The 13,097-nt window shown below is 41.1% G+C and overlaps 1 protein-coding gene across 4 annotated transcripts in view; it reads right to left on the bottom strand.

Moving 5' to 3' along the window:
* TRIM37 (tripartite motif containing 37) overlaps positions 1-13,097 on the bottom strand; it is a 208,325-nt gene that overhangs the window by 159,629 nt on the left and 35,599 nt on the right. For all 4 annotated transcript variants that reach the window (XM_089679183.1, XM_089679179.1, XM_089679181.1 and 1 more), the window contains exons 3-4: positions 5,286-5,326; positions 1,738-1,854 (exon numbers count right to left, since the gene is read on the bottom strand). In XM_089679183.1, the coding sequence (XP_089535309.1) occupies positions 1,738-1,854; positions 5,286-5,326 (158 nt within the window). The remainder of the gene's footprint in view (positions 1-1,737; positions 1,855-5,285; positions 5,327-13,097) is intronic.

The following is a 13,097-nucleotide window of genomic DNA, read 5'->3' as shown; positions in this document are numbered from 1 at the left end:
AGTAGGAAGCTTCCTTCTGATTATGATGTCACAAATAATGGAAGCAAATCCTGCACTAAAAAAAACGCAAACTGTAAAAACAAATTATTCAATCAAAGAGTGTCAGACTCTCAAAAGGGATCTTATCACCGGATTACCGTATACAGCTGCACCTCCAGTAATGTTGTGTACCTTATCCAGTGTAAAAAATGTAGCAAAGGATCTTATATTGGTGAAACAGGACAGAAGTTGCAAACAAGCATGAATTTGCACAGACATACCATCAAGGAACATAAAGATTATGTCTTCTGCACACCTGTGGGACACCATTTCAACCAGACCACACTATGGAAGACCTCAATATCTTAGTTCTTAAAAGGGAATTTCAAAACTATCCAGGAAAGGAAAACTTTTGAACTAAGAATGATATTTCTATTTAATACAAAAGATCACGGCCTTAATTTGGACATGGGATTCATCACTCATCATGCAACAGTTTCACCCTTGTCCCAACACCCCCCCCCCCCCAGTCTTTGCTTTTGCTCTGTCTTATCTCTAGTCTAATCTTAGTTTTATAACCATCCTGTGTACATTTGTTTGTGGGGGGGGGAGTTTCCCCTAAGATTGTTTCTTTTAACATTCTAAAACTTGAGAAGTAGTACTGCTTGCACCTTGAAGAAGGGGACATACCCCGAAAAAGCTTGTCCTGCAAATTGTATGTTAGTGCTAATAAAAAAAAAGTATCACAGACAGTACTTGTTTCTGACACTTGGGACAAGCTAAGCTACATTTATTACACGGTCATGTGGTGACCAATCACAAACACCTCAGAGACTCGATTTGGGTTCACAGCCGGGCCAGTTCAAACCACATGCAGTCCAGTTTTCTGCATCAAAAACACATGGATAGTAGGCTATATGGTTTCCAATAGCATAGTTCAAGCCAGTGTGGTCAGTTCCAGTGCGTTTCAGTTCCAGAAAGAAAAAAAAAAAAAAGTAGAACCTGCTGCATTTTTTCTGTACTGAACTATACTGGAACGCAGTAAAAGGCATACAAAAATGTACCAACAATGCGCTGGAACACATCTCCTTATTACAATGAAGAAAAAAAAAAAAGGGAAAAATTAACAGGAATGCATCAAAAACACGCACGCAGAAATGCATCTGTACTGCATTCCTATGGTGTGAACTGGCCCTTAGGGACACTGTTGTGAACGTTATGTTATGAAGTAAGCCAGGTGGTCGTATTGAACTTCCACACCCACAGACCAAGATTATGCTGTTCCTAAGGAAGGAAGTTGTAAGGGTTGCACGAACTTCTCCAATACCCCAAAATGAAAACATTAACACTGCTAGTAAGAACCCCAGTCACCAAGCATCATCCTGGGAAATGCTAACAGAACTCTCATACAAAAGGGCACAAATAAGGAGCACACAACTACTGCTGCATCACTTGTCTTCTCTTGGGAGAGATTCGAATAACAGGACTAGAAACCACTGCATGCATGGCTACAGATCTAAATAGCACTTGGCACCTACCATAAAGCTACATCCTAAATTTAGAGTTTCTCATGAGATGTGAGTAGATTAAATTGGTGTTACTCAAACAGAATCCCTTATAACTTTCAATGACATATCTATGGGATATTATCACACCTTCTTTTTCCCCCCTTTACTAGTATAAACGAGAGCATAACAATTGCTGACGCTAGATGCCATTGAAACTAAGTGAGATATCGGATATAACTATTCCACATACTTATCCTTCTCGTTTTCCTCATGCTTGTTAAGACTGCACAACTGTAGTGTGTCCAACCGTTGGGTAACCTCTTCTGCCCACCGACAGTTAACCAATTCCCTTAGTTGCAATGGAGCCCTGGAAGGAAAATTAAATAATAATGAATGTGATATGACAATTGTATAGTGCAATTTACAAAAGGGGGAAAATATTAATATTAAAAGGCCATCACTGATTTTCTTTATTGTATATATAAACATTTTAACACAAAGTGCTGGTTCACATATATGCGGATTGGATGCGGTTTGAACCGCATCCAATCCGCGTGACGTGAAATAACATTGCTTCCTAGGATTCTTGTTCACATACAGTGAGGAACAGAAGTATTTGAACACCCTGCAATTTTGCAAGTTCTCCTACTTAGAAATCATGGAGGGGTCTGAAATTCAGGTTGTAGGTGCATTCCCACTCAGAGACAGAATTTAGAAAAAAAAAATTCAGGAAATCACATTGTATGATTTTTAAAGAATTTATTTGTCTTGCACTGCTGAACATAAGTATTTAAACACCTAAGAAACAGCAAGAATTTTGGCTCTCAAAGACCTGTTACTGTGCCTTTAAAAAGTCCACCTCTACTCCACTCATTAACCTAACTTAGTAGCACCTGTCTGAGCTCTGTAAAGACACCTGTCCACCCCACAGTCAGTCAGACGCCAACTACTACCATGGGCAAGACCAAAGAGCTGTCAAAAGACACCAGAGACAAAATTGTGCACCTCCACAAGGCTGGAAATGGCTACGGGGCAATTGCCAAGCAGCTTGGTGAAAATAGATCAACTGTTGGAGCAATTGTTAGAAAATGGAAGAGGCTAAAGACGACTGTCAGTCTCGCTTGGACTGGGGCTCCATGCAAGATCTCACCTCGTGGGGTATCACTGATGATAAGAAAGGGGAGGAATCAGCCCAGAACTACAAGGGAGGAGCTGGTCAATGACATGAAGAGAGCTGGAACCACAGTTTCAAAGGTCACTGTCGGTAGAACACTACGCCGTCATGGTTTCAAATCATGTATTGCACAGAAGGTTCCCCTGCTCAAGCCATCACATGTCCAGGCCCGTCTGAAGTTTGCCAATGACCATCTGGATGATCCAGAGGAGGCATGGGGGAAAGTCATGTGGTCAGATGAGACCAAAGTAGAACTTTTTGGTCTAAACTTCACTCGTCGTGTTTGGAGGAAAAAGAAGGATGAGTTGCATCCCAAGAACATCATCCCTACTGTGAAGCATGGGGGTGGTAACATCATGCTTTGAGGGGTGCTTTTCTGTGAAGGGGACAGAACAACTGCTCTGTATTAAGAAGAGGATGAATGGGGCCATTTATTGTGAGATTTTGAGCAACAACCTCCTTCCCTCAGTCAGAGCATTGAAGATGGGTTGTGGCTGGGTCTTCCAACATGACAACGGCCCGAAGCACCCAGCCAGGATAACTAAGGAGTGGCTCCGTAAGAAGCATATCAAGGTTCTGGAGTGGCCTAGCCAGTCTCTAGACCCAAATCCAATAGAACATCTTTGGAGGGAGCTGAAACTCCGTGTTGCTCAGCGACAGCCCCGAAACCTGACAGATCTAGAGGAGATCTGTGTGGAGGAGTAGGCCAAAATCCCTGTTGCAGTGTGTGCAAACCTGGTGAAGAACTACAGGAAACGTTTGACCTCTGTAATTGCAAACAAAGGCTTCTGTACCAAATATTAACGCTGATTTTCTCAGGTGTTCAAATACTTCTGTTCAGCAGTGCAAGACAAATAAATTCTTTAAAAATCATACAATGTGATTTCCTGAATTTTTTTTTTTTTTTAATTCTGTCTCTCAGAGTGGGAATGCACCTACAATGTGAATTTCAGACCCCTCCATGGTTTCTAAGTGGGAGAACTTGCAAAATCGCAGGGTGTTCAAATACTTCTGTTCCTCACTGTATGTCTGGTGCAGATTCAGTGAGATTTGAAAAAGAATCATGTACGTTTTCTGAGCAGTGACTTCAGGTTCAGGTGTGGATTACAGGCCACTGACCATAATAGAAACCATGGTGTTTCCACTGATAGATTTCTATTAAGGTAACTATATGGTATCATGGTTTCTATTATGGTAACTATATACTCCAGCCATTCATCTTTTTGATGCTTTTTAATAGTTTGATTCAAAAAAAGGTTTGTTCATTCTAGAAGCCAAACCACTGTAATTGTTTGAATATCGGCCAATCGGTAATGGCCATACATTGTGAATCTGCAGTTATTCACCCATATGATGCTGATTATCTACTAAGAAGGTATTAATCAAGTACTTTACTCAATGTCTTTTTGAAGCCACTTGGTTGTTATTTAGGAATCATTTTGAAGCAGGAGATTTATGACAGAAACATAGTTATTTCAGGGACTTCATGTACTCATTGTTCATTCATTTATTTATTGTCCAGGAGTTTTGCTACACAAGCCTTTACTACCTTATTAGAGGAATTGAAAAGGACACAGATTCAAATATGGAAGATTTACTTATACCTGGATTCTCTACATGGACTTTTCATTAATGAATACAGAAGTAGTCTTTGCCTATTCTATCTAGTTCATTAGTCATTCACGCAGCTAAGTGGAAAACGCAGAACGTTTCTTGGTTTTATTTTTATGATTGAATACTGTTCATCATGATGTAATGTCTACATTTTCATGATCCATGTGATCTTAATAAATACTATTTGCATTCATTAATTTAGTAATCATTACCCCACATAGGATTTGTAATATACCACTTTATGGCAGGTCTGCTCTTGTCAGCTGCTAATTTCTTTTGATATGTTATTTGGTTTAAAAATCCACACCCTATACATTGGGTGAGTCAGGGACTATTTCTGATATGGTGATTACACCTAATTTCAATGGCATTTTTTTCTTTATATTTATCTCTGTCCCCATCATAGTTGATTAAAAACAAAGGAAATTTTATCGTGGGACTTTTTAGGTATGAACAAAGGAAGCTAAAAACATAATATATTGGTTCCACAAAATCAAATTGACAATAAATATTGCAACATAATAGTAGTCCTGGTGATTAATTTTAGCTTTAGGTAGATACTCGCACATGTATCGCCTCCTAAAGCTTCTCCAGGGAGATTGACTACATTAAAATATAAATTCAACCCAAAAATCATCAGGTGTTCAAGAGGACCATATGCTATCTTGTGCAAAACTATTAATCAAAGTCATGAAAAAGAAGTCAATGTGATGAAAAAATACAAGGTTGCACCAGAACTCTCAGGGTAGTAAGTCCAAGCGGTGTATATGCGCACCGCAGGAGAGCCACTAGGAGCTGCCCACCAAAGTTTAACACAAACGTTACTCAGTATGACTGAACTTTGATAAGGACTGGGTTGGAAACCTAAAGAAACTGCTTGGATACGCAGCAAAAGGTCTTTAAGCTTACAGAACAAGTCCAATTGAATGTGACTAAAACTACTAGCTATGCCATAACCTTGATAAAACGAGAACCTTCACAAACTGGTTGGAGAAAGGACCTTTACTTACCTGCAGTGTGGACACTGAGCTCTTTGTTCAGTCAGCCATCTCTGTAAAAAAAAAAAAAAAGAAAAAAAAATTTCAATACATACTTGTAAAATCCTTTTCTTTAATTACAGTGCAGGACGCAGGTCTTCAAATCATAAGGGATGGGTTATATGCCACACCTTCAGGTGACTGGACACTGGCAAAGCAACTCTAAGCTTTAAAGCGGTAGTAAACTAGTGGGGGAGTTTTCCCCTGCAAGACAAAGGCTTACTGTAATGTGCTAGTATGCTAACACATTATGTGAAACGTACCTTAAAATGAAGCCCTCCAGTGGCGCACTGTCAACGCTGACAGGGCTTCCATCTTCACTTAGTCCTTCTTCCAGGTTCGCAGGCTCCGGCGGCTTGAATGGCCAAGCCGCCATGACATCACTATCACGCGCGCGCGAGTCACATTTTAGGACACACAGCCCTGAAAGAACGGCATGGGCATGCCATTTGTTCAGAGCACATGCGCCGCTGCTCTACAAAGGTAAATATCTCCTAAACAGTGCAAGTTTAGGAGAGATTTGCAGTACCTACAGGTAAGCCTTATTATAGGCGTACCTGTAGGTACAAGTTAAAAAACAAACTTTACTACCACTTTAACACACGCTCACATAACCCAACTACCATGCAAGCCTCAGTTTTCTAGTAGGCAATATTGGGACCAAAGTCACAGAGGGGAGCGATCCTGTGCTCTACACTGTTCACCAAAAAAGGATTTTACAGGTACATAAAAGAAATATATCATACAGTACAGGACACAGTTCCTCAAAGCATAATGAATAGGACTTACCAAAGCAGTAAATAAGGGGATGATACCATGACAACCAAAAACCTACCAACAGTCTCAAAAAATAAAGGCCAAAACAAACTATTTGAGTATCAGCATGTAATATTTCTTAATTACTAGACAATTTTTCCATTTTCACCCCAGTGATGGTTATAATGGCAATTATGGTGTCATTCAACATTGTACCCAAAATTAGTATTATATATATTTTTTTTTAGACTGACAGAGACTTCTTTTGGTGGTATTAAATAGTTGCTGGGATTTTTTTTTTTAATAGCAAAGAAAAAATACCAAAACGTTTTGAAAAAAAGAAAAAAAAAAAAAAAAAAAAAAAAAGAAGAAGAAGAAGAAGAAGAAAACATCCCGTTTCTCTGTGAAAAATAAAAGTGTCAGAATAGTACAAAACGCCTTTCTGGAAAGTAGACACCCGAAGGTGATCTGATTTTGGCCACAATTTTTTGTGAACAGCACTGAGTAAATTAAGGGCCGCCAATCCCCCGTTGAAAAACATATGCAAAAAAAAAAAAGGGTAAAGAACACTTCCACTTTTGCGGCCAAATTGGGATAACACCTACTTTATATTTGTAACATGCCCCCACCATTTGTGATTAAAGAGGAACTTTTACTTGATTTTTTTTTTTTGCTTTTTAAATCAGGTAGAGCACTGGGGTATGGGGTCCAGCACTATCTTCACACAGCCGGCTCTCCTTACCACAGCAGATCCCTTCCAGAGGAAGAGTAGCTGGCTTCCTAAAGCACATGCTTGACCTTCCACAACTCTTTTGTGAATATGCAGGGATTCCAGATGCTGAGATCGTTCCAAAACCAACTTCTGTTAATTGAGAATCTAAAAGGAATTTATGCAGGACCTATATCATATTCTGGAGGTTCTCCTGCAAGGCAAAGGCGAACCTCTCCCATGCAGGTATCTTAGAATGTAAATCCATTGGGGAGTACAACAGGGCCAGCACTGAAGCCAAGACCAGCATGAAAACTCAAGAGCTGTGGCCAGCCCAAAAGGACACAATTGGTCCTCTGCAAATCAAAGAGAACACAGCTGTGGAAGGAAGATCAGGATGTGTTAGTGTGTATTCCTTACGACAACCAATGCCACAAATTACCCCTGCCAGAGGGCTGCTTTTGTGCATTCCATCCAGGACTTTATGACAATCAGAAATGTTTAGAGATTTGAAGTTCAGAATTGGTCTGAAGTCCCCATTCAGCTTTGGCATTGTAAATAGGCTCAACCAGAATCTCTGAAATCCTGCTTCCCCAGGAACAAAGCTCGCTGTGCCGAAAGTTGGAATACAGCTTTGTACTATTCTGCTCTGCGAGAGGGGACACAGGGACACAGGAGAGCCAAAAATGAGGTGAAGGACAGATATCAAACTCCAGTTTGTAACCCCAGGAAACGAATTCCTAAACCCAGGTGTCTGAGATCTGCCGACACCAGATGGTTGAAACCGACAGCTGACATCCCTCCACTGACACTGGCAGCAGTGAGGGTGCACCGAAGGGAACTTGGGACCCGGTTTTGAAGATTTGAAAGCCCAAGACTTGAAGGGAAAGAAGAAATTCCCAATCAATGGGATATTGTTACTTAAAATGGACAATTTTTCCTGAATGCTTACAATCCTCATACAAAAGATCCCCAACTAAGGCATATACAGGAAACACTTTAGAAAGCCTATTCCGTTTCCTAGAATCCATGCTGGTCACAGTTAAGTCCATAGGCACAGCAGAATCCAACACTTTTTTCATTGATATTTTGAAGAAAAAAAAAAAAAGCCATTTGGGTGAAAATGTCTTCTTTGCTCAGACAATTCAAACAACGCTGCTCGCTGCATCTGAAAATTGGGGGAGCCATGGCTGTTTGGGGAGAGAAGACTCAAATCCCCAGTTCCCTGTTGGAAACAGAACAAAGACTGGGATGGTGGGAAGTGATTGAATCATAGTCAAACTACCTTCAACCTTCCCATTGTGTTTAAGAGTCCTCCATGGTTGTCATTTCCCTATATTGACAGCCACATGTATTGGAGATTTCCTGCACTTTAAGTAAGCCACTTCAAGTAATAACCAATGGATTTTGGTTTGCACTGTATAAGATCCCTTGCCAGTGCAGACTCGAGTAGGAAGCCATGTGCCTCCAGAGTGTCCTGACGTATTGCACTTTGAAGGGTGAATGTCATTTTCGAGAAGTGGGAGCATGTGCGGGTGCCATTTCCTGTCAGAGGACAATATGGCACCCACATATGCGCCCTAGGCCAGCAATAGCATTAATATGACATTGGCACATTCACCCTTACAGAGCTAGGAGTGGCAATATGGTAGTCACATATTTGCTGGAGTGCCAAGATGGTGCCTGCATGTCCAATGTGTCTTGAGGACCTGCCTAATCAAATGGATCTGACTCTCTTGGGAAGCGAGATAGGGCTGTCTTAAATGGCCCACAACTCCAATCTGCACACTTCAGTACCTGGTCAATGACTGAACACCAGCCACAAAGAACAGCTTTCAAAGCTTATCTTTGGTCAAAAAGTAAATTTGTTATATTCAATTTGCACACTTTTATTTCAATTATTTATAATCTACTTTTATAGCCTACTGCTATTAATGTGAATGAACCCTGCATATTTACTTCCCTAAATTCTGTGAGACGTATTCACTATACCCTGTTGAAAGACAACACTGAAATCACTGAGAATTCACGGAGCCTGCCTTCTGAACTACAGGGGTGTTAAGAGGATGAGTTCCAAGAGGTTGAGTCAGTTCAGAAATCACTGACTACCGGTACCTTGCTGCCTGCAAGTAGTGGAGGAGAAGCTGCGTAAGATGCAAGGAATCCATGAGTTGTAGAATGGGATGGTGAGCAGACAGGCAACACTACATGAAATATTTTTTTAAGCAAAAATATATTGGATGGTTAAAAAGGTGTATTTCCTGTATGCCAGGTCTGGCTCAGTTGCAACATTACAGGGCAGCCCCTGCTATCTTCACGTGGGGTCCAGATACAATCCCTTCTGCACAAAGCCAGGGGGCAATGATCAAGAAAGAGGATACCCTCTGCCGTAGTGGTCTGGTGCAGCCTACAATTTTTCCTGATAGGGGATCTCACTGAACCCCAACTGTAAATATTCTCTCACATGGAAAGATGCATCTGTCACCAAACAAGTAGCTTTGCCAGAGTCCAGGTACCTAAAGTGTGACATAAATCCATCTATTAAGTTTTGAAGACCCATGCCCTGTATTGTACAATAAAGGAAAAGGAAAAGCACAGTATGTACATATTCAACAATTTTCTTCAACTGTGCTATACTAACATATTGCATAGCAAACACCCGAGATTTGAAAAATGTTATTAATAAAAAGGAACTTCAACAATAAAAATTAGAATATCATGTTGACTCATTTCAAACTTATTTTTACATTTGTCTTCAGTTACTTCCTGGTTTCCAAGCTTAGGCAAATGATGTCATACATCCCAGGAGTCTTCAAGAGGGGAGGAGGGGTTTTACCAATTAAAAACACCCTCCAGAACACATGCCTGAGCTAAGGGCAGATGGTTTCCAGGAAATAAATGCTACATGAATCATCTGCCCTTTCTTGAAATGGCCATGGCCAAAAATGCTTGGGGGGTTGTTTTCTCAGCAAAATAAAGCGTGGAGACATGGATAGATGAGTTTGCTTTGAATAATAAAAATTAATTAAACAGCAATTTTGGTGTGTGGCGCTCAGATGCAGTGTAGTTCCACTTTAAGTGCTCCTGTTCTACCAAATAACCAAGGCAGAAACAAGTTTCATGTCAGTACAGCCTAGACGGGCCATACACATCTGTGACTATTGCTTGTGACTTACTAGTCTGTTTGCAACTTCAAGCACATTGTACCTGCCAGGACATCTGTCAGTACTTATCTATTCTTTTCAAAGTCACAGCTGTTTAGTACTCACAAATTTCAACATTAATGTTCACTCTAAATTGGTGGCATACCCAAGCCAAATGTGTTTAAAATTATACTAATGTTGACTATGAAGTTTTTATTTCCCCAATCTCAGACAGTGCCCTCTCTACAAACTTCAATCTTTTTTCTTTTAATTTGATAACGTTTATTAACGATTCCAGAGTAGGGTTACATCATTGGGTGGTAACAATCATCCCCATAAACAATGAGTATCCAAACAACTAGGTTACAAGGTATTAACAAGAAAGCATACAGATAAGCGCAATACCAACCAATATTTCTGACAGTAATAAACAGCAACTGCTGGTGTCAGGTGAAGAAATTACTAAACACATTACAGAATTATGTCCAATACAAGATCTATATGTGACAGATCAGGAGTAGCCAGCCAACAATCCCATAATTTTTCATATTTAGCAGGGCACCCCGTGTCTGAAAACACGCTCAAAGTGCAGTGTGTTCCCCTTGTGATGGATCCATTCCTGAGGGGTTAGTGGTTGTTCAGACTTTCAATACTGCAATATAAGTTTCCTAGCTTTAAATGGGGCTCTAGATAGCTCACATTCCTCTAGGATATCTAATAGACAGTGTTTGTGATCCAGTTGGATCTTTACAGCATTTTCGAAAGAGAGGGGTCTCCAGAAGGCCCATTTTGTATAACTTAAGGGGAGTATAATGGACATGAAATATAGTATACAGTTGGGAAAGTAATTGCGATACAATAAAAGGAGCTCAATAGAACAGACTTCAAAACCACTATCCTATTGATCCTCTTCAAGAGTACCTACTTCCCCCTTCCAACTCCCCATAGCACTGCAAGGGTAATGCTCCAAATAAAAGGAAAGCAGCACAGCATAGCAGAGAGAGATAAAGCATTTGGTTGTAGTCGTGTTTTGCATACAATTATACACTATATTGCCAAAGGTACCGAGACACAAAACACGGGATTCAGGTGTTCCAATCACCTCCATGGCCACAGGTGTATAAAATCAAGCACCTAGGTATGCAGACTGCTTCTACAAACATTTGTGAAAGAATGGGTCGCTCTCAGGAGCTTATTGAATTCATGCATGGTACCATGATAAGTTGTAACCTGTGTAATAAGTCCATCTGGGAAGTTTCCTTGCTATTAAATATTCCATGGTCAACTGTTAGTGGTATAACAAAGTGGAAGCAACTGGGAACTACAGAAACTCAGCCACTAAGTGGTAGACAACGTAAAATGACAAAAGCGGAGTCAGCGCATGCAGTGTGCAGAAGTCGCCAATTGTCTGCAGAGTCAATAGCTAAAGACCTTCAAACTTCATGTGGCCTTCAGATTAGCACAACAACAGTGCATAGAGAGCTTCATGGAATGGGTTTCCATGGCTGAGCAGCTGCATCTAAGCCTTATATCACCAAGTGCAAAGCGTTGGATGCAGTGGTGTAAAGCACGCCGCCACTGGACTCTAGTGCAGTGGAGACGTTTTCTCTGGAGTGACAAATCACAGTTCTCTGTCTGGCAATCCGATGGATATGTATGGGTTTGGTGGTTGCCAGGAGGATGGTACTTGTCTGACTGCATTGTGCCAAGTGTAAATTTTGGTGGAGGGAGGATTATGGTGTGGGGTTGTTTTTTAGGGGCCGGGCTTGGCCCCTTAGTTCCAGTGAAGGGAACTCTTGCCCCTTGCTGTGTAAGGCCAGTTATAGACTGGGGCAGTGGAAATTTTTTGTACTGTTGAATTGTTGTTTGAGGGGGAGCACTGGAAACCTTAGCTGTCATTATGCTACATGCCAGGTGTCCAATGGGCTCCTGTAGCTTTAAAGGAGTGGTAGGCTCCCTCAGGTCCATCTGCCCTTGGTCTATTCATTAAATACATGTACCTCTACTATGGGGGCTCTTAACATTGGAGAGTTAGGAACTACAGAATACTGGGGTGCCATGACGAGGCTCTGTAGCTTACGCATGTATTTGCAAAAGTGTGCTAACTAAACCCCTGTTTTCAACGCATACTGTTAGACAGGTCAATTCAATTTGTCTGCAAGCTGGCTGGCAAGTTAGAGCTGGAAATTTTTATTTTTTGTTGTTTGACATGCATCGCCCTTCTATGTGCTCCTTGCTGTGAAGGCCAGTTGCCATTTTTTTTTACTGGTCTTCAGATTAGCCTGTGTAGAGAACTTCATGGAATGGGTTTCCATTGCCAAGCAGCTGCATCCAAGCCTTACATCACCAAGTGCAATGCAAAGCGTCGGATGCAGTGGTGTAAAGCAAGCAGCCACTGGACTTTAGAGCAGTGGAGACGTGTTCTCTGGAGTGATGAATCACGCGTCTCTGTCTGGCAAATCAATGGATGTGTCTGGGTTTGGTGGTTGCCAGAAGACTGGTACTTGCCTGACTGCACTGTGCCAAGTGTAAAGTTTGGTGGAGGGGGGATTATAGTGTGGGGTTGTTTTTCAGGGGTTGGGCTTAGTCCCTTAGTTCCAGTGAAGGGAACTCTTAAGGAGTCAGCATACAAAAACATTTTGGACAATTTCACACTCCAAATTTTGTGGAAACAGTTTGAGGATGACCCCTTCCTGTTCCAACATGACTGCGCACCAGTGCACAAAGCAAGGTCCATAAAGACATGGATGAGCGAGTTGGGGGTGGAGGAACTTGACTGGCCTGAACAGAGTCCTGACCTCAACCCGATAGAACACCTTTGGAATGAATTAGAGCGGAGACTGCGAGCCAGGTCTTCTCGTGCCTGATCTCACAAATGTGCTTCTGAAAGAATGGTTAAACATTCCCATAGACACAGTCCTAAACCTTGTGGACAGCAAAGGGTGGGCCAACTCAATATTGAACCCTAAGGACTAAGACTGGGATGCCATTACAGTTTATACAGTGAGGAACCAAAGTATTTGAACACCCTGCGATTTTGAGTTTAAGTTCTCCCACTTAGAAATCATGGAGGGGTCTGAAATTCACATTGTAGGTGCATTCCCACTCTGAGAGACAGAATTAAAAAAAAAAAAAAAAAAAAATCAGGAAATCACATTGTATGATTTTTAAAGAATT

Source organism: Staurois parvus, unplaced genomic scaffold (genome assembly GCF_062004578.1).
Source record: "Staurois parvus isolate SC_StPar_1 unplaced genomic scaffold, SC_StPar_1.0 ptg000220l, whole genome shotgun sequence".
In the NCBI taxonomy this organism is placed as follows: domain Eukaryota; kingdom Metazoa; phylum Chordata; class Amphibia; order Anura; family Ranidae; genus Staurois; species Staurois parvus.
This window is presented reverse-complemented; position numbering and strand designations above follow the sequence as displayed.